Source organism: Cervus canadensis, chromosome 17, assembly GCF_019320065.1.
Source record: "Cervus canadensis isolate Bull #8, Minnesota chromosome 17, ASM1932006v1, whole genome shotgun sequence".
NCBI lineage: Eukaryota > Metazoa > Chordata > Mammalia > Artiodactyla > Cervidae > Cervus > Cervus canadensis.
In genome coordinates, this window is record NC_057402.1 from 13,470,322 (window position 1) to 13,497,396 (window position 27,075).

Sequence of the window (27,075 nt, forward strand, 5' to 3'; positions counted from 1 at the left end):
TGCTCAAACTCTTGTCCATTGGGTCAGTGATGTCATCTAGCCATCTCATCCTCTGTTGTTGTCTTCTCTCCCGCCCTCAGTCTTTCCCAGCATCAAGTCTTTTCCAGTGAGTCGACTCTTCATATCAGGTGTGATGTAACTATTGGAGCTTCAGTATCAGTCCTTCCAGTGAATAGGGTTGATTTCCTTTAAGGTTGACTGGCTTGATCTCCTTACAGTCCAAGGGACTCTCTCAAGAGTCTTCCTCAGCCCCACAATTCAAAAGCATCAATTCTTTGGTACTCTATGGTCCAACTCTCACATCCATATATGACTGCTGGAAAAACCATAGCTTTGATTATATGGACCTTTGTTGGCAAAATAATGTCTCTGCTTTTTAATACACTGTCTAGGTTTGTCATAGCTTTTCTTCCAAGGAGCCTTGCCTGATCCTTACTGCAGACGAGGTGTCCCTCCCTTGGGTTCCCATAGCATTTATCAGCTTTTTTAAATTGCCTGTTTTCTTGGTTTTAGCCAAGCTTTCTTGGGCTTCCCAGGTGGCGCTGGTGGTAAAAGAACCCTCCTGTGAGTGCAGGAGACCTAAGAGATGCGGGTTCCATCCCTGAGTCAAAGATCCCTTGGAGTAGGAAATGGCAACCCACTCCAGTATTCTCGCCTGGAAAATTCCATGGGCAGAAGGGCCTGGCAGGCCCCAGTCCATCGGGTCACAGAGTCAGACACGATGGATCACACTTGGGCTGAGCTCAGAGAACTGTGTTGACTATGGAATGTGCTCAGCAAGGACCCAGCATCCAGTAGGTGTTTGGGAGGGAGTTGTCTGTTCCTTCTTTGCCTGCCTAACTGTGTCACAGAGCCGCCCTTGCTGGCAGGGACCCAGCAGAGAGTCTTCTCTGTTATGTTGTGAAACTATTCAAAACCCACAATCTGGTAGCTTTGGAAAATAGCAGAAATCCTGAGAGAAATTGGGCATCAGCTTCCCATGAGAAATGAGTGAACTTCTGCTTTTCTCTCTTACTCTCTCTGTCTTTTTTTTTTTAAGTTTGCTAGGAATCTGTGTATGGGTAAAAATCACAGGATACATTTGTTATAGCAAATGTTTTTATTCACTTAGCTTGGTGAGAATGAGCACAGCACTGCTTCATGTGACTGAGGGCAGGGGTGAGCTTCCTAGTGCCCTGCTCCCCACCAAAATGCTTGGCTAATTTAATTTATTTTATTACTTTATTTGGCTGTGCCGGGTCTTAGTTGCAGCATACGGAATCTTTAATCTTCATTGAGGCATATGAGACCTTTTTTTTTTCTTCAAATTGTAGCACGTGGGATCTAGTTCCCTGAACAGGGATCAAACCTGGGCCCCTTGCAATGGGAGTAGGAAGTCTTAGTCACTGGACCACCAGGGAAGTCCCCCAAAAGCTTATTTTAAATAATTATTCTCTGACCTTATTTCTGAAATGAATAAACGAATTCTCTACTTTTAAGATCCTTTTTTTTTTTCCTTTGTTATAAAATTAGCCCACTGGAATTCTGTACCCTCCCAGTACGTCTCTGGATCAGATTGAGATTTCTCTTGGTGTATGATGGGTGTGACTGAAGGAAGGAAGGAAGGAATGAACAAGTCCTGGTTGTCATTGTGTGCCCCTGCAGGAGGCTGAGGGAGCAGAGGCCTTCATTCTTTCCCTGAACAGCCTCAGACTGTGGCTTTCGTGTATTTGTGCAGGGCCTCTTGTCTCTTCCTTGCTCTCAGATAACCAGCTTACCCTGTAGCTCCTCACGGTGGGTCAGTCTCGAGCTCCTGTCCACTTTGAATTTGCTGTTTTTATCTGCTGTAGGCTGGGAGAAGGGATCATCCAAGTTGTTTAAGTATCCAAAGTATGATATAATTAGGTCTTCTGGGGCCTTAGCTGTGAACAGTATATAAAGATCCTCTGAACCCTGACTTCTGTTTGAGCTGCTCCAAGGCTCTTAAAATGCTTTCTTCCTGTGTGTCAGCTCCGCTGGCTTCAGCCCCAGGTACATGGCCTGTGAAAGCTGAATTAATGCAGGAAGAGGAGCCCGTGATGGCTGGAAGGGGTCTGTACTTGTTATATCCACCAAAGGGCTTACCAGGGACCCTTGCCAGGCCTCTGGGGACTGGCCCTGAAGGCACAGAGGTGAGGACAGCCACATGGGCTGGCGTGAGCACTGAAGCCGGGGGAAGATTTTGGTGAGACTCATTGGAGGTTTTTAATACTCAGGTGGGCATTTCCTTTTCTTTTTTATCAGAACTAAAATCGTGACTGATCACCACTCAGCCTTAATAGAGAAGTGAGTCAGTGTAGAGTTCCATGTACTTAACGTCTGTGGATTAGAGTCTCAGGCCAAATTAAAGGCCTCAGGTGAAAAAAATCTACACACGTCTTTGAGGATTTTTTTCATTTTAAACATGGGTGAAATTCTACACTTACCAGCAAAGAGAAGATTTGGTCATCATGACTGATCTGCATCCCCAAACCTGATTCTTTACAGAGTGTGGAGTCTGGGCTTCCCACGTGGTCCAGTGGTTAGGAATTTGTCTTGCAGTGCAGAGGACACCAGTTCCATCCCCGGTCCGGGAAGATTCCACATGCCTCAGAGCAACGAAGCCCGTGCACCACAACTGCTGAGCCTGTGCTCAGGGCCCGAACCTGTGCACCTTAGACCTGTGCTCTGCGATAAGAGACACCACCGCAGTGAGCAGCTGAGCACTGCAGCTAGAGAGGAGCCCCCCTCGCTGCAACTAGAGAAAGCTTGCGCACAGCAACGAAGACCCAGCACAGCCAGAATAAATCAAGAAGTTTTTTTGAAAACAGAGTGTGGGATCTGAGTGCTCTGCGGGGACCCCGTGGTCCAGCCCATCCTGCCCACCTCCAGCCTGGGAGGTAGGAAGGCGGATGCCCAGCCCCTGGTTGTGAGACTTGACCACCATGCTGTCATCTCAGGAAAAGCTGTTTTGAGCTGTGTCTCAGTTGAGAGGTATTAGGATGAGGTCACAGGTTACTCTGTATATACCTTACACCCAAGGACCCGAAATGAACCACGGCACTGGTTCTGGGACATGAGCTTGGTTTTCTTCATCCCTGGGTAACTGATGATGCTTTGGACCATTTTAGCCCACTGTAAGTGGGTGTTGGCAAGTCTTTCAGGAAAATGATGCTTTTTTTCTGGCGTGTCACGTCTCCCCTAAATATCAGTGGTGGTGGTGGTGGTTTAGTCGCTAAGTTGTGTCCAACTCTTGGGACCCCATGGACTGTAGCCTGCCAGGCACCTCCGTCCATGGGATTCCCCAGGCAGGGATACTAGAGTGGGTTGCCATTTCCTTCTCCACTAAACATCAATAGAATAGAGTATATAATGGGAAAGGCAGGAAACTGGAGAACTTCCCACCTGAAAACCACCCTGCAAGGCTGGCTGCCTCCCTTTCACAGATGTGGAAACGAAGCCTGGGAAACAGAGTACTGCTTGTTGGGATCAGGGGGCCTCCTGGTGAACAAATCAAGTCTGGAGTGGCTACATCCTGACTCTGTTTAAGCGATTGAAACTGATAAGATGAAGGCACACTTAGCCTTGAAAAATGGGATATTTTCTGTCTTATCGGTAGACAAGGATGTCACAGTCATCAGCGATTCCAGCCCTCCAGGGCAACTAGGAAGGAGAAGGATACCTGCTCCGTCTGGCAGAATTCAGGCTGCAGCCACTCCCTGCAGTGAGCACTGAGAAACTCGGGATGTGAAAAACACAGGATACTGGCCCCAGATAGCTTTCATTTCATGCATATGAAAGAAATGATTTCAGTGAGCCCAGACTCTTGCATCTTCCCATACATAGACAAGCACTAAATTCCTTGGGATACCTGGTTTTCTTTCATTCACAAAAATACTTTGGATGCTCAGACCACCTGCCCTTTGTTGCAGACTTCTATATAATCTGACTCCTCCCCTCTCTTCCTCAGAGCAGTTCTCTCAGGGTCACTTGAGATGCTGTCTCCCAGGCTTGAAGTCCTAAAAAGTCTCACCAAATAAAATATAACTCTTCAACTTTTAGGTTGTGGCTATTTTTTAAGTCGACAGCCTCAAGTATAGTGAAAGAGACATGATGTAAATTGATGAAATGTGATTTTTTTGGCCTTGTTGGCAAAGCTGAGGAAGAGCAGTAAAACTGTCTTAGTCTGGGTTTGGGGACATGGGGCTTATCGTATATTAGTTGTGAGGGAGTAAAATGGCAGAGCCTTTCTGCAGATCTCTTTGAAAGTGGGAAAACCTTGCAAGGCGAGTTTATCCTGAAGAGGGAAGTACGGATAAAGGAATTAGCCAGAAGATGTTCTTTGTGGTATCATTTAGATTAAAATATCAAAAAATCAGACTCTGGAAAGGGGGTAGTTGAATCATTTGTGGCTTTTGTACAAAGTAAGTAGGAGACCATCAGAAATGATATGTGTGGTGTCTGGGACTTGCTTTGCGGAGTGCTCCAGCCAGACATTGAAATTGAGAACAAAGGCAGGGGTCGGGGGATGGAACAGGCGTTTAAAATGTTGATGATGTGAAGCGGGTGATGAGCGGAGGGTTCACTTTACTCTTCTCCCTCATGTGTTGGAGATTTTGTGTGGTGGAAGGGAACGGTTAAGTCCAGTTTTATTTTAGGGTCGACCGAGTAGTCCCTGTGGGGGGATGGTTCTCTTTCCTTGGACCTGGCTGACCACACACACTAGAAAGGGATGCTTATATTCACTGATCATCATGGAAAGAGTTTATGATACATCTGAATGGAAAAGGGCCCCAAGGAGTGAGGGACAAGAATTCTTATTTGGTTTAAGAAATAAACAAACGCATATGCAGGAAACAGATGAAGTGTGTACGCCTTAAGTGGACATCACTGGGCAGAGAGCTTTGTTTTTAGCTTGTCTGCTTTCCCCCCCTGCTGCAGGTGTGTGTATATCACTGGTGAAACTTTTCAGACAGTTGAGCTTAGTTAACTGTGTTGCTGTTTTGATCTAGGGAAGAGCATGGAGGAGATTAAGAAGGTGCTGCTGCTGGTTCTCGGCTGTGCCGTCCAGGTAGGGCTCGGGCAGGTGGGTGGAGAGGGCTGCTCTTGTATTTGGTTTGTGGGGATGATGCCCTCGTTTCGGTGATGTAGGAGGGAAGCTACTTTCAGCCCAGCGGGACAGGAGGTCAAAGGGTTCCCGTGAGAGACGTGCTAGCATCTTGGGTAGCAACCATTTTTAGCCCCGGGCATCTTGGGCAAGAGGTCAGGTGGGGATCCCTGGGGCCAGGTGTCCTTAGCAAATTGTCCCCAGTGTCAGAACATCTAGAGCAAGGATCAGCAGGCAGTCTGTGGGCCAGATTCGACTTGCCACCTGTTTTTGTAAACACAGTGTCATGGGGACACAGCCATCCTGATTCCTTCACATGGGACCTGTGGCTGCTTGCATCCTATGGCATGAGCTTAGACGGATGGCCTCTCCAGACTAAGATTTTGACCATCTGGCCCTTTACAGATGAAGCTTGCCCCCTCACTGGCCTAAACCAGCTGTTCTTGGTCTTTACTTGTTTAAGAATCCCCTGGAAAGTTTGTTTGTGTACCACCCACTGGTGTTTTTAAAGACAGCACCGACCCCCACCCCGGTGATTGTGATACAGGTAGTTTGAGCCACTTACAGAGAAACATCAGTGGTGGGGGCGGGGTGGTGCAGAGATTTCTTGGTTGTAAAAGAAAAAGTCAGGCGCGGGGCTCCTTTTGAAATTGTATTTCTGTGACTCTGGTGGCCTCAGGTGGCCCTCATTGTTAAATGCTTTCATTAACACTTGTAACCCTCCGCAGTGTGAGAGGAAAGAGGAATTTATTGAAAGGATCAAACAGCTGGACATTGAGACCCAGGCGGGGATCGTGGCTCATATACAGGAGGTAAGTGGGGGGCTCTGTGGAGGTGCTTAGCTGTGGACCATTGTTCCTGGATCACCCAGGAGGCAGGCTCTCTTCCCCCCCTAGTGAAAAGGCTAAAGAACACATCACCCATGAGTGATTTTGCTAATTTAAGGTTTCAGACACCACCGACAAATGGATCCTATTTGGAAAGGTAGCTGTCAGCAAGCTAAAATGGGGGTTTGAAACAAAAAAAAAATTTTTTTTTTTTAAAACTTCAATCAAGTCTTCTTTTGCCTCTTCTTCTTGCCTAATATGGACTCAGACTATTTTTAAGAGCTGTCAAGCAGTTTAGGCTCAGAATTTGATTTACAGTCCCTGAAAATGTATTCTGGCAAATGTCACCCCGTTTCGAATGGCTGATCTTTATGGAGAGAGAGAATCGCTGCTCCTGTCAGTGACATGGCAGAGAAACAACCGCCACCCCTTGGAAAGTTGAAAACCAGCGAGTCTCAGAAGGGCTGTCTCTGGACACACAACCCCTCTGGGTGGGGTTGGGGGGCGGGGCTCTGCGCTGAGGGCAGCCCCTGTGCTGTTGACCTTGGCAGAGGTAGTATCAACTTAGGGGGACAGTTTTCCTGGAAACTGAGCCCCCTCTGAAACTTACTGCCCTGACCTCCACCCCACCTTCCTGCAAAAGAAGCCTTGTGTGTTTTAATTATCTTAGGAGATACAGTTCAGCCTTCCGTCTAATTGGACAGCTGAGATAAATGCATGAAAAAGACATGAGCAGAAGCACGTAGGAGCAGGTGTGTGACTGGCAGAGGCAGCTGAACACGGAGCTCCCCTCACCAGCGCTGGGTGGGGGGAGTGCAGCTGCCGGGCTTCCACAGCCGGCCAGGGCCCTGTGGGTGGTGAGCTCCGAGTCAGGATTTGAATGCAGGAGACGGATGCGGCTTGTTGTGGGAAGGACGACCAGCAGAGCCAGTCAAGTGTTTTTAGGAAATATTCTCAGCCATTTGTGTCAGTGACCTGCTAGCCATAGAACCATTCTGCCTTTTGATTTTCCTTGTGTGTCTCTGTGTTTTGAAACTGTATCTGGGGGCTAGGTCCTGGAGACTAGCTAGGACTTTGCCGCTCACTGTCTCCCCGTTCCACCAGCAGGATATTAAAAGATAAAAAGGTATGCGCCCAGAAAGAAGTCCTGCATGATTATCAAAGTCGGTGGCTCGCTTGGGGACTGGGTTTTGAAATTAGTCGGGTGTTTCTTAAACATTCAGGTGCCCGGGCCTCGCAGGAAACCCAGTGTCAGAATGGGGAGGAGAGACATAAGCCTTTCGTTACAAGCTCCTGGGGTTACTGGTGTGCAACTGCGGTTGTACCCCTGAACCCCCTTTATAGAGGCCTTTCCATAAAGCAGGCCTGGAACCCAGCCTCTAAATCCCAGTTCATGCCTTTAGGATGCCCTGTACAATGGGGTGAGATTCCTCCTCATTCTCTGAGATTTGCTGAATCCCCGTTTTTTAAAATTTATTTGGCTGTGCTGTCTTTGTCGTGGCATCCAAACTCTTGATGGCAGCATATGGGATCTAGTTCCCTGAGCACGGATGGAGCCCAGGCCCCCTGCATTGGGAGCTCAGAGTCTTAGCCACTGGACCACCAGGGAAATCCCCAAATTTTCCTTGTAAGGTGGGGAGGGGTAAGAAAGCGGGTATCTTTTAAGAAACTGAAGGGTTCTGTCTTTGTTTTTTGTTGTTATTTGTGTTTGAACCATTCTTTCTTTCTCTTTGCTACTGAAAAATTTAAATACTTGGTGTGCCTCTCTGAGTGGATAATCCCTGGTTTCTTTTTGCTTTCTCCCTTGTTGAGGCTTGAGTGTGCTAATACTCACTTTTCTAAATGGAGAGGGTGGGGTCTCAAAATAGATCTTCTACCTCCTTTGGCAGGTCTGGGGGTGTCGGGTTGAGAAGGTCAGGTCGGCAGAGTAGTTGAAGGTTGAAGAGGCTGTCCAGTGTAGGCCTGGCTGTGGGTTTCCGCTCATACCTGACAGAAAGGGAAAAACCACCAATCTTACGTGGCCTGTTGGGGATGAGACACAGGCTTGCCTGAAAATTGTTTTGTTTTTTTGTGACTGCCCCATGCAGCATGTGGGATCTTAGTTCCCCAATCAGGGCTTGAACCTGTGCCCCTTGCAATGGAAGCACAGAGTCTTAACTACTAGACTGCCAGGGAGATTCCCCACCGACCACCCCCCCACACCAACAAATTGTTTTAAATTAGGAAATATTTCCCAAAAAGCAATGTAAGACTGTTACATACCCAACATTCTAATGTAAGATTTTTAACATTTGCTGTATTTGTATTAGATTATAAGAAATAACACATCGTTCTCTCTTTATCCCTGGGACTTACTTTCTTTATGTTGTAAATTGATGCTACAATAAGAATATCTGAGGATGGTTTCTGTTAGGGAAGTTCTTCTGAGTTGTACAGTGTGCTGTTATTTAAAAATAAAAAGATCCATGTCCTCTCGGAGCGGGTGTTGAGAGAAGGCCTGACTCACTAGTGGAGTTTCGCTAAGGGCCGTCTGCACAGACTGGAGATGCCCCCTGCCAGTCAGAAATCTGTCCGGAGGACCAGTCAGCGGGGGCCCTGCCCCCCGGTCACGGGGAGGGGATGCTCCCGGGACTCCCGGCTATGCCCTGCCTGCCCTCTGCAGCACCTGACCTGTGCCCGCAGGTAACCCAGAACCAGGAGAACGTGTTCGACCTGCAGTGGCTGGAGCTCCCGGACGTGGCCCCGGAGGAGCTGGAGGCCCTATCTCGGAACATGGTCTTTCACCTGCGGCGGCTCATCGACGAGCGGGACGAGTGCACGGAGGTGCGTCTGCGGGCAGCCTGGCGGGTCCAGGAGGGACAGCTCCTCGTCCTGACGCTTCGTCTCCAACCTGAGGCCCCCTGGTCCTCTGTCTGCTTTTTGATGGGGATGGGAGGCTGGGGGGCGCTTGCCCTGCAGCGAATGAACGGCCACCTCTGAGACCCCCGTGTGCAGGGAGACATTCATCAAAGCGCAGAGCTCCGAGCCCTCCTGGTTTCTGCCCCACTCGATATTTCGTCTCTTCGAAAACGTACATCCCGTGTCTCCTGCTTCCTCCGGGTTTCTGGTTCCCAGCCAGCTCCTCTTGTCTGTGGACCGTTGTGCACCGAGTTAGGGCGTAAACTCTCCCTTCCCTCTCCCACCCCCCTCTGCAGCTGATCGTGGACCTCACCCAGGAGCGGGACTACCTCCAGGCGCAGCACCCCCCCAGCCCACTCAAATCCTCCAGCGCCGAGTCCACCCCCAGCCCCACCAGCAGCCTCTCCAGCGAGGACAAGCAGCACCTGGCCGTGGAGCTGGCGGACACCAAGGCCAGGCTGCGCCGCGTCAGGCAGGAGCTGTGAGTCCCCCGCTCGGCTGGGCCGTTGGTTCCGCTCTTGTGCCGCGGGCTGCGGACACACGTTTCTATCAGCTTGTGTGGTGCGGGGAGCAGGAGGGCTCTGACTCCACACTGAGCACCCTCAGCTAGCCTCCCGGGGCCGGCACAAGGCGGGGTTCTCCCAAGAGGTTAGGGCTCCCGCCAGTCCACACCCAGGCCCCCTCTGGACTCAGGTGACCATACACTGGTACAGTTTGGGGCTGGAGAGGGGGTGTGGCTTGCCCCGTCTGGTGAGCCTGTTCCCCTTTCCTGCAGCGGGGGAATGCCACTTTGCCCATCGTCTTGGAGGCTGCCTGCCTCTCACCAGTGGGCGCTGCTGCCTGCCTGGCAGTGAGGTGGTGCCTCTGTGTCCAGCATCTCCTTAACTTTCTGTACCCTCCGAGGGAAGCCCCCTGGGTGCCCAATGGAGGTAGTTTGAGGGTGGTGGGTGTTGTAAACTGAAAAATGGAAAAGAACGGAAATCAGGAACATTTTTGCAAACATCATGTGCCAGTTTCAACCCTCCACCCCGCCAGAAACCCAGTTTCCTTTCCTTCTCCCGCTGGGGTCTTGGGGGGTGGTGGGCTGCGTGCCCAGCAGGCCCTCTCACTGTTTTCTGGTCGCTCTGATTGCTCCCCAGGGAGGAGAAGACAGAGCAGCTCGTGGACACCAGGCATGAGGTGGATCAGCTGGTGCTGGAGCTGCAGAAGGTCAAGCAGGAGGTGAGCGGGAAGGTGTGTGTGCGCGCGCATGTGTGGTGTGTGTGCATGCCAAGAGGGCAGGGTGGCTGGGACGCCCCAGTAACTGTGGCCCAGGGGTTCAGGAATACAGCATTGGGAGCTCCCAGCAAAGGCTGCTTTCCTTCCCACTCAAAGTGACACTGCCAAGAGCTGGTTGTCCTGAGAATGGCTGTGGGGGTGACCGTTTTTTAGTGGCAGCGGGTGGGCCCCCCACGCGGTGGCCTGCAAGGAGCGCCCCTCGGCCACCGGGATGTCCTGGAGACGCCGCACTTCAGAGCCGTGGCCGTGTCTTCCCTCCCCAGAGGGGCGCCCCCACACCAGGCTCCCCTGTCTTTGCCCGTCTCCCAGAACATCCAGCTGGCGGCGGACGCGCGGTCCGCTCGCGCTTACCGGGACGAGCTGGACTCGCTGAGGGAGAAGGCGAACCGCGTGGAGAGGCTGGAGATGGAGCTGACGCGCTGCCGGGAGAAGCTGCACGACGTGGACTTCTACAAGGCCCGAATGGAGGTAGGCGCCCAGCCTCGGGATGGGCTCGCCGGGCCTGTCCTGAGAAGGACCTGCCGATTCTCTGTCCTGGTGGTTTGGGGATGAGGAGCCAGCAGGTTTCGGCAGCTGGTGCCATCCCTGCCCCTCACCCGCCTGTTCCTCCCCAGGGGCCTCCCGCTCTGCTTCTCCTCCATCTCAAGGTGTTAGACGGGCTTCTTTCTTTCTCTGACATCACGTCACAGTGATGGGCTTCGGTTCACCTGTCTTCTTTTTTAGACTTCTCGCAGTTTCTATGGCTAAACCTTGCCAAGGCCAACCCCTTTCTCATCTATAGAGTAGAGATAATGGTGCTACTTCATGAGGCTTCTAAGATGAAAGAGGTGAAATGCCTCGTGTTTGAGAAATGCTGTAGTAAGCCCTCCATGGTGAGCCCTCCTTTGATACCCAGGTTGTGGGGAGCTGCAAGGGAGGGTATTGGGACTGAAGGGGGAACAGAGACCAGAATCCAGGGGGAGTCACTGATGCTTTGACCTCCCACCCTTCACCCTTCTGTGTTCCATCAGCAGCAGCTTCCAGAACCCTCTTTTCTGAGAATTGAGGGGTTTTGCCCCCACGTTAAATCTTGGAGTTCAGAGGTGGTTTTAATGAGCCGGGGCTTCCCTGGTGGCTCAGGCAGTAAAGAATCTGCCTGCAATGCGGGAGACCCGAGCTTGATTCCCTGGGTGGGGAAGATCCCCTGGAGAAGGGAATGGCAACCCAGTCCAGTGTTCTTGCCTGGAGAATTCCATGGACAGAGGAGCCTGGCAGGCCACAGCCCTTGGGGTTGCAAAGTGTCAGACACGACTGAGCGACTAACACTTTAATGAGCAGGGTGAGATCTGAGTGTCAGTGCATACGAAAAGTCCTCAAGTCTCTTCTTGCCGCCGAGGAGGTTTCCGAGAGACTGAACATAGGTCTCAGAGGATGGTGTTGCCCTCTCTCTGCCCACGGCCTCCTGCCGAGCTGCTGGCCAGCATGCATGGGGACGGCTGTTTGACCCCAACCTACTCTACCACATAGACAGGCCCTGGGGCCCCTGGGGCCCCTGGGGCGAGCGGAAGTGGGATGGAGAAGCCTGTGGTCCAGGGCCCATTTGCTGCTCAAACCTACTCAGGGAGTGTCTGTTCCCTGAGGACTGTCGGTGACATGGGGCCGGCACTGGGTGCTCCGGGAAGGCAACCCTGGCCCCAGTGACGATGGGGGTGGGAGACCAGCTCTGGGCTTTGTCCTGAGATGGCCCACTGGCCCTGCTGAGTTTGAAACACGTGAATCCCAGCACAGACAGGTTCCATGACGCATCGCAGGGTTCCTACGGCTGGCTATACGTGCCACCCTCGGGAGAGCTGGGGACAATCATATGCGAGTTTACCCCGGCTGCTGCCCCAGCAGCCCGTCCAGCCCCGCCTGCACCGGGGGTCCTCACGCAGCCCCTGAGTGGGATCACAGACGGAGTGCAGTTCCCACAGCTCACCCTAACAGCCATCCTTGGAGGGAGTGGGTTTCAGTGTCCTTTCTTTAGACTCTGTTCATTCCTGGCGAAGTCCAAGCAACTTCGCTCAGTCGGGCAGACACAGGGGCTCGGCGCCTGTGTGGGGCCAAACCCTGCACCAGGAGCAGGGAATATGAGCACAGATGAGACTTGCTCTGTGTGTTCAGGGTGCTTCCTGCCTTTGGGGGTGGTTTCACATGGGAACCCTTTTTCCCTATTCTCAAATGTTATGCCTCTGTGCGGCGACAGCAGTGTTTTCCATTTTACTTTATAATTTGTTTACGTCTGTGCTGGGTCTTCATTGCTGCATGGGGGCAACTCATTAGTTGCCATGCAGGGGCTTCTCATTGCAGTGGCTTCTCTTGTGGCGGAGCATGGGCTCTGCGGTGCTTGAGCTCCGTAGTCTCCCTGCGTGGGCTCGATTGTTGCGACTCCCAGGCTCTACAAGCTCAGAGGTTGTGGCCCATGAGCGAGCTTAGTTGCTCCGTGACCTGTGGGATCTTCCCAGATCAGGGATTGAATCCATGTTTCCTGCATTGGCAGGCAGATTCTTTACCACGGAGCCACCAGGGGAAGCCCCAGTGTTTTCATTACTGATGAATGACTTTCATAGTAAAGTTACCATGCGGTTAGCAATGCCTCAAATTATGCATGCGCTCGTTGTCACAGGAAAAAGCCCTGTAGTGTCTGTGTAGGATGCTTCTTGGGTGGACAGGCAGTGACGCACGCGAGTCTGCAGACACTTTGCAGCCGAGGCTGGCTGGCGATTGGGCTTGGTCCAGGGAGTCCAGGCTGCTAGAGGATGAGCCGTGCTCTTCTGGGATGCCCATAATGTTGGCATCTCAAGAACAGAGAAAAAGAGCACCTGTGCACGCCTCCTTTGATTGGAGTCGATGCAGTGGCCTTGCGAGCCGTGTGCAGACCTGCCGTCTGCCGTGCGTGGCCAGACACTTCATGTGGACCATGAGCCCTAAGGACAGGGCCTGGCTCTTACCTGACTGCATGCCCAGGGCCTGGCACACACAGAGAACTTGGAAATCACTGCGCAAGGCAAGTAAAAAACCATTGCTCAGTAATGAACAGACTTGTGGTCTGGGGAGAAGGATGGACAAGAAGCCTGAGTCTTTGTCTCTTCTGGAACAAGGCAGCATTAGGTGTGATGGGCAGCAGGACAAAGAGATGCACGTGGTCATGCTGTCCAGCCAGCTCACGTCTGTGGACAGCCGCCATGCGAGGGGCACGCTTCTCTGGGTCCGGGGGGAGCGACAGGCCGCCCAGCTGCCCTCCCCTGGCGTCTGTCTAGTCTCACCGCTGAGAAATGGCTAGACATCGCGGAAGAGAGAGTGTGTTAGTGCCACATGGGAGGAAGCATAAAGAACTGGAGTTCAGGGCGAGGGCAAGGTCAGTTTTGGTTAGAATAATATGGGACACAAATTTCCATGTTTTGTTTTTCAACTTCTGTCTGCTTTTATGTGGGTCTGTGGTGGCTCAGATAATAAAGAATCTGCCTGCAGGGCAGGAGACCTGGGTTGGGAAGATCCCCTAGAGAAAGGAGTGGCAACCCACTCCAATATTCTTGCCTGGAGAATCCCATGGACAGCGGAGCCTGGTGGGCTGCAGTCCTTGGGGTCTCATCGAGTTGGACACAGACTGAGCGACTAAACAACAATATGGAACACAAATTTCCATGTTTTGTTTTTCAGCTTCTGTTAGCTGTTATGTGGGTCCTAGTCTATTTATGTCAGGATTAAATCAGCGAGGAGAGGAGTGCGCCCTAGGTGCAGTGGGGCGTGTGGGGTAGATGCACAGGGCGACCCTTGAGTTGCTTTTGCAAAGGGTGGTGGCACCTCACTGCTGTCAGGGCAGAGGGGTTGCTGTCCAGAGGGCCATGCGGGAGGAGGACAGAGGCAGAAAGATTGCCTGGGAGATTCCTGTTGTCCCATGTTTCATTGTCTGAAATCCCCGATAGCAAGGGCAGAGGAAGAGTGCCGTGTGTGTCTGAGCAGGGTGAAAACCAGGCAGGCCTGTCTCCTCTCCTTGCTGAGATGTGTAGCTTCCTGCTCTGTGCTGACTCTGAAATGAACAGTAGCTTGAGAGGCGGAGACATAGTGCCCAGCTAGGACAGCTGCCACTTCACCTTGCTGGTTGTTGATGAGCAAGTCTTGTCCCCACGCAGGGGACTAAGATCACCTTACAAGGGCAGACCCTCTGTTCCCATTGGGACGCTGTTTCCTAATGACTTCTGGGAGTTGTGGTAAAGTCTGGTGCATGCAGTTAGCGCAGGACAGACCTGATGCTTGCTTTATGATTCAGCCCGCCACGCTCCTGAGTCGGGCGAAGTCTAAAAGCAGGCAGGTCCTTGGTGAAGCCTCAGGGGCTCCAGTGGAATGGGGTGGGTGGGCAGAGATTAGTGAGGGGTGGTCCTTCCTGAGTGGGAGGCCGCTGCTTGCCCCAAGTAGGGTAACCCAGGGCTCCCTCCCCTGAGGACCCCTCGGGGCCGGCTCTGGACACCTCAGGGATCTGTTGGGTGCTTAGGGATCCATTGGGTGGTCCTGAGGGCAGTGGGCAGGAGCTGGTGGTTGCTTTGATTTTTACCCCTCCTTCTGGATTTTGGTGCTTTTTGGGAGGGGGGACATAAGGCATCCCTGAAACAACTGTTAGCTTGATGCTGGTGATGCTCAGTGAGTACCAGCCTGAACAGTGTCTCACGGGGGCATAAAGAGACGGTAGTCAGCAGCCGGCCTGCTTCCTGGGCCCCAGACGCCGTGCACAGACCATTTGGTGTGCCTTATCCCATCCGACCCCTACCTCAGCCCTGTTTTATGTCCAGCAGAGGAAGGCGGGATCCACGGTGAGAAAAAGGTGTCTGCTCCGGGCCCCACGGCTGGCAGCACACGCGGCGGACCTGGGACCTGAGCCGTCAGCCCACGTTGCTGGTCACCTCACAGACAGGCAGGGGCAGCTCTCGAGTCACGTGGGGACCGACCGTCAGGCCTGGACTGTGACTTCTAAACATGGCCCCTCAGCTGTTTGCCGGGCTGGGCTAGCCCTTAAATGGCCACCTGCTTCACCTGGGGTCATGGCCTTAGGAGCGGGCTGGCCTCGACAGCTGCCCCAGAGGTGGGGAGGCGGGCGTCTGCCTGGGGGCAGAGTCCTGGGCTCTGTGCGAGCGTGGGCTTAGCTTCTTGCAGGCTTCTCACTTCTGTGGTGAGGACGTGTGCAAGGCTAGTTATTTCTGTCGTCTAATGTATGGTTGAGTGGTTACCACCAGGAAATTGGGACATTTTTGAGTAGTAGTTAGCAGTTATCCTGTATCGTATTCTGCTCCCCTGGTCGCCCTTGTTTATCCCTGCCTGTCAGAAATCGAGGCCCCCTCGAATGCCATCTGTGATCCCCCCTCACAGCATGATTCAGCTGACAGGTGTTTAGTGAATATTCCTGTGAGGCCCACAAGAGCAGAAGTGGAATAGGCCTGCCTTGAGGAGTTCAGTCTGGGGGAGGAGGACAGGCCAGCACACCACTGTCTCACAGTATACCCAGGGTGCTCTGGGGGCCCAGGTAGCTGACTCAACCAGTGGGACAGTGGGAATCTGCAGGCCCTTCTCAAAAGGGGCAGCTCAGGCTGGGCTTTGGGGGTTGAATAGGAGTTTATTGTGAGGATGAAAGGATGGCCTGTGTTTTGGAACTCAGGGCTGGGAGTGCTGGTGGGCAGACCTGTTGGAATATAGGTGTGAACAGTGGAGGCGGTGATCAGAGAGGAGGACCAGGTCTTCCTGCTTGAAACCCCTCTTTTGCTGTGCCTCACACTGTTTTTGGTAGTCTGAGCCTCTCACCCACATGAGCCCCTTGAGGATGGGTTGCAGGCAGTCTCAGCTCTCTGGCCCATGTTCAAATCCCAGTTTTACCCCTTGCTGGCTTTATGATTTGGGGTTTATTCCTTAATTTACCCAAATCGGCCTCTTTCTCCATAGGAAGGCACTGTTCTGCCTCCCCCTCCAGGCTATGGTGAAGAATGAGTGGGGTAGGGGCAGGGAGCCCCTGGTGCAGGGCTGGCCACACGGTGGATGTCATCTCCAGCAGAGAGGGTGCCCAGGGGAATTTAGAGTTTTAATGGTTATACCTTTTATGGCTGTCAGGCTTTGATCAGAACCGTGTCCGCTGACCGGAAGGCTTGCAGTTTCCCCTCTACCAGGAATCTTGGATTCTGGCCTGTGCAGGGCGAGTGGACGTGCAGTGGATATCACAGCTCCTGGCCCAGCTCTCAGTGGTTAGAATCCACACCCGGGGCCAGCCTCAGAACACTGCCCACCGGGAGGAACATTCCCTGTGTGCATGTTGCTGAGATGAAAGCGTTCAGGGGACTCTTGGTCCCCGCGAGATGCTGAGTGGTGCTGGGCTGCGTGATGGACTACTCTGCAAGGGGGCAGCCATAGCATTCCACACCCAGCATGTGCCTGGAACTTACTTGTGGGGGTCACATGTGTTTGTGACTTCACTGTCTTAAAGACTCCCCTTTTCCAGGAAATGGCTGAGAACGGTGGTTTTTCCAAGAGCATATGTGTAAAATGCTTACATACAAGCTGTTGATTGAATGAAAGAACAGCTTCCCCAACACCCTGATCAATGGAATGAATGTTGAGCTGAGAGGATTAGACTTAGCCCTTGAACTGGGACAGACTCTTAACCCCACTCCTCCCTTGTTAAGGAAATGGAGGCCCAGCGAGGTCCTGGAGCTGTCAGTGGAGTCCACTTGTCCAGCCAGATGAGGTTGTAGACGTCATATGCCTGTGCACCGTGGCTGGCATAGAAAGTGTTACCTTCCTGGGTTGATTTCATTTATTATTATATTTTAACTGGAGTAGAATTGCTTTACAATGTTGTGTTAGTTTCTGCTGAACAACAAAGTGAATCAGCTATTAAGTATCGGTATATCCCCTCCCTCTTGGACCTCCCTCCCACCCACACATCCCACCCCTCAGGGTAATCACAGAGCACCAAGCCAAGCTCCCTGTGCTACATAGCAACTTCCCACTGACTCTCTATTTTACATTGGGTAGTGTGTATATTGGGCGTCCCTGGTGATTCAGAGGCAAAGAATCCACCTGCCAAGCAGAAGATCTGGGTTTGATCCCACACTGTGGGATCGTGTGGCCCAGTTCGGTTGGGAAGATCCCCTGGAGACAGAAACAGCAACCCACTCCAGTGTTCTTGCCTGAAGGATCCCTTGGACAGAGGAGCGTGGCAGGCTACAGTCCATGAGGTTGCAAAAGACCTGGACACAACTTAGTGACTAAGCAACAGTGTGTGCACATGTCAGATAAGTCATGGATGTTTTCTTTCAGTCAAGAAAGTCCTTGCGGCCTGACCTAATGAAAAAGGTGGAGATGCTCAAAAGTGGGGACAGAACTCTCTCAAGGCAGCAGCCTTTCCCCTGGATTGTTTGTTTTGGTCCAGGGACCTGGACGAGCTGTCGTCACGAAGCCAGTACCTTTAGCTGATGGTTCTCCTGTGTGTTTTTGCTGCCCAGGAGCTGAGAGAAGATAATATCATTTTAATTGAAACCAAGGCCATGCTGGAGGAACAGCTGACGGCTGCTCGGGCCCGGGGCGATAAAGTTCACGAGCTGGAGAAAGAGAACCTGCAGCTGAAATCGAAGCTTCACGACCTGGAATTGGTATTGCGGGCTGCTGCCACACAAACCTGTCTGAACAGATTGGGGCGGTTTCGGGTCGTGCCATGCCCTTCTCTGATTTTTTCCGTCACTGGTCTTGGTGCCGCTGCTGACACCGTAACTCGCTAACTGCGGAGAGTAGCTGGCTCAGCTCGGCGACTGGGGTGGGCCCCACTGGGCGCCCACAGACGGACAGGACGAGACCACCATGCTGGACCGCTCATGTATGGATGAGTTCATGTGTGTGTCTTTTGCAAGAAGAGCCTCTGCTGGCTTTTATGGTGAGGTCCAAGCTGAGATCCCTGAGTTCCTTTCCAGGCTTCTCAAAGCATGTTAGGTGCCCTGGAGCCACGAAGCCGCCTGTCACCAGGGTACTTGCTCTAAAGCACTGGGCCATAAGTCACTTTGTTCAGAGAGCGTTCAGTTAGAGACCTGGGCACACTCATCACCCTCCGTTGCTAGTCATTGTATCTTTCAGTGGCCGTAACTCTGAGCTGGGCCCTGGGCTAGATTCATTTGGTCTTCGGGGAAGCAAGCAGGAACCCAGAAGTCCTTCCATTCTTCAGGAATGGGCAGGGGGGTTGGATACATGGGGGCCAGGACCTGTCCAGAGACGTCCCCCGGCCATGTTCTCACTCCGTATTTTCTTCCCGCCCTAGGACCGGGACACGGATAAGAAGCGAATAGAGGAGCTGCTGGAGGAGAACATGGTCCTGGAGATTGCTCAGAAGCAGAGCATGAACGAGTCTGCCCACCTCGGCTGGGAGCTGGAGCAGCTGTCCAAGAACGCAGACCTGTCGGACGGTAGGGGGCGCCCGGTGCTCGGGAGCCGGCCAGCCCGCGGCCGCTTCCTCATCCAGGGAGCGGAGCTCTGGGCTCTAAATCTTCTGTGTCAGGCCATCCATTCACCCCGAGTAAATAGGATTTCCTTCAAGTGCCATTTGGAACTGTTTCATTACCCTTCTCCCCAAGGAGAGCAGGAGGGGTCTGGCAGCCTTGATATCAGGACATGAAACACAAATTAAGTGTTGCCAGGTTTCCCAGTTCCCATATGGACAGTCCCAGGAGCTTGCAGATTACCGCGTGCTGACACCCGGAGGGCATCAGAGACCTATCTGTGGATGGTTGAAAGCCCTGGATGGCAGGAGACATCCCCAGTGGTCACTCATCCCCGCTATGAATGTACCCTGGGCATTATTTTCCCGTTCATTTGCATAATTGGGCAAGACGGATGCAGTCTGTTCTCTGTCACCCCAGGCGGGGGCTGCTAAGTGGCTGCTTCTCGCAGGACCCAGGCCTCTTCTGGCTTGCACCGCTGCCCCTGCTCGAAACAGACGGGGCATCTCGGCCAGGGGAAGGTGGGTGGGGCAGCGGTCAGCACTGCGGCGGGAAGCTTCGGCTCCCAGCAAACAATAAGCCAGTTCCTGTGTTCAGAAATAGCACACGTGCCTGTGATGGAGCGAGTTATTGTTTACTTAGGGCTGTGCAGAGCGAGGTAGGGCTTTCGCCTGGTCTGGGAGTCGCTTTTTTCAATTCTCAAAAGCATGCCCCCAGACAATGGAAAGTTTGTTGAATGTAGCTGGAAAACATCTTTTCTTCAACGGGCGTCCCATCAGCTCCAAACCAAACATCAGTTTGGTAAACTACCAGCCTGTGAGGGGAGTTAGTTTTATCTGTGCTTTGGGGCCTGTACCCTGTGCTGGGGACTAAGGGTAGGATCACCCCGATTCCTGGCCCTGGGAGGAGAGTAGGTCCATCGGGGAGGATCACTGCCCCCTGGTGGAGCAGAGACGTGGTGCAGGCTGCCAGGGACAGTCCCAGACCTAATGAGAGTTTCTCTACGAGACCACGGTGGCCTCTGGGTTTGGAAAGCCTTGCTCCTTCAGACGACTACTCAGTATCGTGTGTAAGCCCTTTCAGGTCAGTGAGCATGATTTATGTTCGATGTTCCCAACTCCTAGTGCTTAGCTGGGAGCTACTGAACATTGGCTTGAATGAAGGCATAATGCAAGCAGAGCCCGAATGCACTTTTTCATGTGGTGTGGTGGCTTCTTGAGTCAAGAAAGACCTGGCTTAAAGTCCCGGCTTCTCTGCTTGTTAGCTGGGTGACCTCTTTTAGAACTCAATTTCCTTATCTGCAAAGTGGAGATAACAGAGCTGCCTCACAGGAGGCGACGGTGAAGCACGACACCTTGCCTGGCCCACGGGCACAATAAAGGATGCTATTCTTACGGCCACTGTCTCACTGAAATAGATCCCATTACTCTGATTGCTTGGGTGCTGATGAGCATAGCACTCAGTAATGAGCTGTTGTGTCTTCGTGATCGTCTCCGAAGCACTGGCTTTTATGGAAGAGGGAAGGAGGCTTGTGGTCAGCCGTGTTGTTGAAGTGGTAGAACCTTAGAAATTATTCCCCATGGGTACAGAGTTTCAGTCTGGGATGATGAAAAGGTGTGGAGGTGGATAGTAAAGATGGTTGCGCATCAATGGGAATGCATCTAATGCTACAGAAGGGTGAATTTTATGTTATGATGTTTTTCCCGAATAGAAAATGTTCATTTTTCACAAATGCCATGGTAGCGTCCAAATGATCACAGGCTCTGAATTAATGGAGTTTCAGTTGAGGTTTGTTTGTAACATAGTTTTCATGTGTGGCGAGCACATGTGCTTCTGTGTGTCGGCCCTGGACCTGGGCTGCGGACCTGTGTCCACCTCCCCTGCTGTGCTGCCTGTTGTTGCTTGGGGTCTTGAGGACGTTCAGGCTGGTGGGTTCTGAACTGCTGTTCTTGGTGGAGGATGAGAACTCAGAGACGGTGGCAGATGCCTCTTAGACCTTAGGATATATGCCCAGAGGATCTGAACACACACGCTCGTGTCTGGTTCGATGTGCTCACTGTGGAAGCCTTCGTGCTGCGTGTATCCTTGCCCCTGGGGGTGATGAGTGAGAGCAGGTAAGGGTGCAGCCCTCTTTTCACATCAGGCTCCCAGAGCTGAGTCCGTGACACTGTTGGAACAAGTGAGGACAGTACAACCTCAGCCCTTTCTTTTGAGAGCTTTTGTTCACGTTCATTTCTCCTCCTGAATAAGTCCCATGACTTACCTAAAGTCTTGCACTCGCTGGTGGCAGGAAGAAGCTGAGAACTCCCGTTCTTCCGCACCGCGCCCCCTTTCTCTGTATGCATTTGAGCTATTTGAAAGGAACCAGCTAAGGGGTCCCCAGCCCCCAGGTCACGGACTGGTACTGGTCCCCGTCCCCTCTCCCACCCTGGTCAGTGGAGAAATTGTCTTCCATGACACCAGTCCCCGCTGCCAAAAAGGTTGGGGACCGCTGGAATAAATAATCTTCCTCTTTCTATCTTTAGCTCATATTTTCATCACATTTAGGTTTTTTTTTAGAAAACAACCAAATATTTGAAAATGAATTACTATACCCTTAAGAAACCCCTCAATCAAAGAAAATAATCAAATAGGGATTAGGAAACAACTGAATCATTCGTAGAAAATCTGTACTATGGGTATATCAGTTTGTGGAAGGAAACTTATACTAGAAATACTAGAAAAGTAAAATTAATAATGTTTGCGTTAATTTTCTTTTTTGTACTTACAAAGGGTGAGATTTATTTTTTAAATTTTTATTGGCATGTAGTTGCTTTCCAATGTTGTGATAGTTTCTGCCGTACAACACAGTAAATCAGCTATCCGTATACATATATCCCCCCTTTTTTAGATTTCCTTCTTACACTTAGAATTTTTATTTTTATTTATTTTTTTTCCATTTATTTTTATTAGTTGGAGGCTAATTACTTTACAACATTGTAGTAGTTTTTGCCATACATTGACATGAATCGGCCATACTTAGAATTTTTAAAGCGATTTACATACATCTTGCATTTCTTCCCCTAATGTAATCATGAAATTACAAAATGAAATCTCCGTTCAGGGGACCTTATCCAGGGAAGGCAAGTACTGGGCATGTGTACCCACGGAGCCTTCTGCCACCCGTGGCAGACATAACTAGTCGATTACCGTGCCCCTCCTGCTGAGCCGCCCAGACTCCCGTTGCCCTCAGAGCTGGCATGGAAAATGTTGTCTATTTCCCATCTCGGTTAGTTTCTAAGATCCTTGAGTTGTATGGTCATGTGAGCCGCTTGGTAAAAAATGGTTCCCAGCAGTTGACACGATCTTTAACTTTTCCATTGGCGTCTTCGCTGTAACCTGCTTTCCTCTGAAGCTCTGGGCCCAGCTGAGCTAGCAGAGGACTGTCACTGTCGGGGGGACTTTCAGGCACTAACTGTGACAGTACCATGTGAAATGGAGGGGACCCCCCAGCCAGCCCCTGGGACCCCCTTCCCGGCCCCTGAAACCACGGCATGGGGCGCCCGATGCCCCTGGCTCGCGGCTGGAGCCCGGAGCCGACTCGGCTTTGTGCTTCAGCCTCCAGGAAGTCGTTTGTGTTCGAGCTGAATGAGTGCGCCTCCAGCCGCATCCTGAAGCTGGAGAAGGAGAACCAGAGCCTCCAGAGCACCATCCAGGGGCTGCGTGATGCATCCCTGGCGCTCGAGGAGAGCAGCCTCAAGTGCGGGGAGCTGCAGAAGGAGAACCAGCAGCTCAGCAAGAAGGTAACCCGGCCGGGGGTTGGGGGGGATGTCGGGCAGGTGGATACCCTGGTATGCCATTTGGAGGCTGGTAGGGAGACAGGTATAAGTGAGGATGCACAGCTGGGAGGAGAGCAGAAGCCAGTGCAGCCACAGTTAATTATAACACAAGAACAAGAGCAGTCATAGAAAGCAGTCAGGAGACAGTGGGGCTTGTGCTTGCACAATCTTGAAGGTGTGACCTCTGTGTGCCTACTTTTCTTCATCTCTGAAATGGGGTTCATGGGCTTCCCATCTAACACATGTTGCGAGGACTTGATGGGTTAGTGTATGTCAGGGGTCTGGTATGTAATAAGTGTTCAGTGAGAAGAAACCAGTGGACTCTTTGAAAATAAAAAAAAAACCTTAGGATGGGGCATAGGAGAGAGGAAGCAATGAGGTAAGACATATACACATATATGTATGGGGGGTAGGGACCGTTGATGGACGTTTTTGGGCCCTGCTGATGGTGAACAGGACCAGTGCCCACCCCTCCATGTGGGTTTATGGGATGGAGAAGAAGAGAGGGCCAAACTGCATTTGCCTTTCGGGACAGCTGCTGGGTCTTCCCAGGAGCACGGCAGATCCCAGACATCTGGGAGGGCAGACAGAGGCTTACAGACCAGTCTTCGTTCTCTGGTTACAGGGATCCCCATTTGCACCAGGGATTCAGTCTCAGGTGCAGGGAGGGCCATTGAGAGGCTAGGGATGGCTTCCGTGGCTTTGGCCACTCCAGGTCAGAGGGCATCTGTACATCACAGTGCCATGGCACAATCACACTGAAGGCTCTGAGCACAGTAGCTGTCAGCGTCCAGCTGAGGGTGAGCGCGTGAGCGCTGCAGGCCTGGTGCTTTCAGCTGTCCCACCTGCCCGTGAGTCCTGCCAGCATCATTTACTGAGGCTGCATGGGCAGTGGGAGACACTGGCCACAGGCAGAGACCTGGGCTCCGCTGGTCCTGACTCTGCTGGACCCTTATCTCTGGGCTAGACTTGGGACAGCCCCTCCTCCTGTGACTGGGTCTCTGGAGCCCCCTCATGGGACCTCCCAGGCTCGATTACTCACTCTTCGTGTCCCTTTGAAGCCTTGTGTGCCTTGCAGCATTTCAGCCGACAAATATTTTGTCCTGGCTTCGTAGGGTGATAGATAACCCCCACCCCATCCCATCTCATGCCATGTCTCAATGCAGAACAGCGTGGGGAAGGCAGCTAGATGGTTTAGGTTTTTTAGATTCACATGGGCCTAGCACAGGAGATGTCTTTATAAGTGGCATTTTGACCTCAGCCTAGAGGAAAAGAATCCACCTTTAGAAAGATGAGAACCATCGGCTCCGCAGGTCCTCACGGGTCTGCTGCACAAAGCCCATGATGTAATAGCACTGGCCTGGCTCCCAGCAGGCCACTGAGATAAATGACCGCTCGCGCTTTTCTCAGCCCTAGTGGTCCACGCCGGCCCCGCACCCCTGCACAGAGGAGGTGCAGTGGGTGTGCCCACCTGGCCGTACTCCTCAGCCCCCGTCTCTCTGGTCCCACCCTCCTGCTTCCCCCAGGGCCGGTTCCCTGGTGGGACACCAGCCCTCTCCTGCCACAGGCCTTAAGAGACAGGGCTTGGCACAGAGTCCCTGGCAGGAGGGAGGTGCCACAGTTCCCAGACCCATGCTGTGGCCGGTGCTGGGAGCCCTGGGACGCGGCCTTCTGCCCGCCAGAGTACCTCTTGCCATCTTACTTAGTCTGCCCTCCATCTGACTGACCCTGTCCTGGCCCAGCAGGTGTGGTTTCATGTTCTCCACGCCCCCCTCCCTCCCGCCACACACACACCCCGAGTCCGGCACTGACAGGTGCTCCCTGATGCCGGATGGGCAGACACCACAGCCCCGGCTGGAGGACTCACCCCCAGGCCCCCTGGACCCTCATCCGGTTCAGTTTGTCGGAATTTCCTTTCCCCAGCCTCAGCCATCCCACCGTCCTGGTCTCCCCATGCAGTGTGTCTGGGCACCAGCTGGCACTCCTCAGTCAATTGGTGAAGCCCCAAGTCTAATGGGGGCCAGCCCGGCTCGCATTCCCCACCCGGGAGGTCACGGGCCCAGAGGAGCTCAGTGACTTGCCTGAGCCTCACAGTGAGGATACAGCAGGGCTGGAATACACCCCCACAGGTCAATCCCCACCCTGCACTCCTCTTTTGAGGATGACTCAGACACATGCCACATCATACTGTACTTTTCTGTTGGCCCCAGCTGGGCCAGGCTCCCCCGTCTTGGGGTCCCTGGCTTGAGGTAGGGGGCTGAGGTGCTGACAAGGTGATGTGACGACATGAGTATGAGTCCTGCTCAGCCCAAGTCTCCCCGCTGGTGGGGGAAGAAGCGTGCCCACTGCTTCCTCCCGTGGAGGTTTGAGAGCTCCCAGACCCATGATCCAGGAAGGAAAGGCGCCCCCCACTCCGTGCCACCTGTGGACAAGTAGACAGAGCCTGCCCACGGACAGCGATCCTTCAGGAGCTTTGGACACCTCTCTGTGCAAGGCCCCGGCTCAGACGGGCTGAACTGCAGTAGATCCAGGCCTGCTGCTCACTGGTGTCATTGGACATCTCGGGGTCTTACCCCAGAGCTTGATTGATGGCCTGGGGTCCGAGATCTTTCAAAGCTTTGAGACCCATCTGGTATTTGCAATCCATCTTTTTAGAAGAGCTGTTCCAAACCAGCATATCAGGATCCCTTATTGTTTAGTTGCTCAGTCATGTCCAGCTGTTTGCGATCCCTTGGACTGTAGCCTTCTAGGCTCCTCTGTCCATGGGATTTCGCAGACCTAAATACTGGAGTGGGTTGCCATTTCCTCTTCCAGAATCCCTTAGGACCATGTCAGAATGCAAACCGGCTGGTCAGAAGGTCTATAGGTGGTGAGGCCACGCTCTTGCAGGAAGGGGCAGTGAACACCGCTGCACCCGCTGCCTGCCAGCGCATGCCAAGCATGATGCAGTGACAGGGTCATGAGGATGCTTGCTGCTGATCCTGCATCAGTTACAGAAACTTGCTTGTGGTCACGTTGTTAGTAGGGAGGGACTGGAATCTGAACTCTATCCCTGTAGCACCAGAGTCATGCCTCTTTCCAAGTTCCAGCCCCCCATGCTGAGGGGTTTGGTGTTGGTGGGAAGGGGACCAGCAGCCTGGACACCCCCCCTGCAGGCAGCAGCAGGGGCTTCTCCTGGGAGCCCAGTCTCAGGCGCTGCCCTGGACCACTGAGTCAGAGCTTGCGTCCACCACCTCATCCAGGTGTTAGGCACCATACAGTAGTAGTTTCTGTTTTAGTAAGGTCAGGCTAGTGGATCTCAGCAGAAGGGCTTGGTGTCAGGGAAGTGATGGTGGTTTTCCGGGGCAGAGGGAAGGGGGTCTGGCCCCGGGCAGGCAGCAGCAATAGAGAAGATTGGGTAGAGAGGGCAGGGCTTGGGGACAGAATTACTGGAAGGTGAAAGAGGAAGGAGGGGTGTGTCCGCAGACCTCTCTGCACATCGGGGTGAACCGGAGAGTCACCGAGTTAAGTCTGCGGGGCGTCCAGTGGTGGTGGCCCCAGGCATGTGGTCTGACCTGCAGGACAAGGGACAAGGCCTGAGATGGGAGAAAGGAGGCCCAGGGGCACTTGGGCCCATGGCATCAAGGATGAGGAGAGGTGGGCTGCAAAGAAGCTGACCAATGGTGCCCATGGCCTTTCACTTCTATGAGCTGGAAATGCAAGCCGTGGGCTGGGAGCTGAGAGTCGAGGGTGTCTGGAGGTCCCTTCAGAGCAAGGCCGGGCCACTTTCCCTCGAGAAAAAGGCCCCATTCAAGTGTTCGGTGGGGCTGACGGGTTTTGAGTTGGTTTTAAAACATAGATCGCTTTGTGAGGCTCACTGCTGCCCGTCTGGGTCTTCTGGCTCCGCAGATTGAGAAGTTACAGACCCAGCTGGAGAGAGAGAAGCAGAGTAACCAAGATTTGGAAACCCTGAGTGAGGAGCTCATCAAAGAGAAGGAGCAGCTACAGAGCGACATGGAGACCCTGAAGGCCGACAAAGCCCGGCAGGTAGGTCCCCTGGGAACGGATGCCTCTTCTGGAGCAGGAGGGAGAGTAGTCCAGGATTTAGGCATTTTCTGGGACTCTGTAGGGGAAACGCGGGTGACCAGGCATCTGGCTTAGCTGCAGCTCAAACCAGATGCTCTCAGTCAGCGCTGGGGTGGGTGTGCCCCCTCCCCACCCCGGTGGGGACGCTGGCCGAACCTGAAAATGAGTGTCATGACGGGAGGAGAGAGGAGATGCTCTTGGTGTGTGGCGGGCTGAGCTATACGTCCAGCATCACACAGGACAGCCCCGCGTGACCAAGGACGATCCAGCTCCCAGTGTCCATAGCACCATGCCGAGCCCCTGAGGTTTATTGGTGGGAGGCAGTCCAGGGCTGGTGCGGGGGCTCTGTGATGCCGGGCACGGGCCAGGCTCTCCTCCTCCTCTGCCAGTCTTAGCTGGGGCTGCTGCGTGCCCTCAAGGAATGGGAGAAAGAACTGGAGGGTGAGGAGCAGAGGGGCACCCCCCCCACCCCCTGGGACCCTCTGTTACCTTCACTGGTCACACCCAACACGTGACTACCCCCTACCTGCGAGGGGAGGCTGGGGTTTCAGGTATTTGAATTTTTCAGCTGCTGAGCTGGAGCAAAATAGAGGGGATGGGAT

The 27,075-nt window shown here is 52.9% G+C and overlaps 1 protein-coding gene across 4 annotated transcripts in view; it reads left to right on the top strand.

Moving 5' to 3' along the window:
• The window catches only part of CCDC88C (coiled-coil domain containing 88C), a 142,047-nt gene that overhangs the window by 73,655 nt on the left and 41,317 nt on the right, over positions 1-27,075 (top strand). For all 4 annotated transcript variants that reach the window (XM_043489549.1, XM_043489550.1, XM_043489552.1 and 1 more), the window contains exons 5-14: positions 5,010-5,068; positions 5,833-5,916; positions 8,614-8,754; positions 9,126-9,310; positions 9,969-10,050; positions 10,417-10,575; positions 17,610-17,756; positions 18,413-18,557; positions 22,188-22,372; positions 26,297-26,434. In XM_043489549.1, coding sequence (XP_043345484.1) covers positions 5,010-5,068; positions 5,833-5,916; positions 8,614-8,754; positions 9,126-9,310; positions 9,969-10,050; positions 10,417-10,575; positions 17,610-17,756; positions 18,413-18,557; positions 22,188-22,372; positions 26,297-26,434 — 1,325 coding nt within the window. The remainder of the gene's footprint in view (positions 1-5,009; positions 5,069-5,832; positions 5,917-8,613; positions 8,755-9,125; positions 9,311-9,968; positions 10,051-10,416; positions 10,576-17,609; positions 17,757-18,412; positions 18,558-22,187; positions 22,373-26,296; positions 26,435-27,075) is intronic.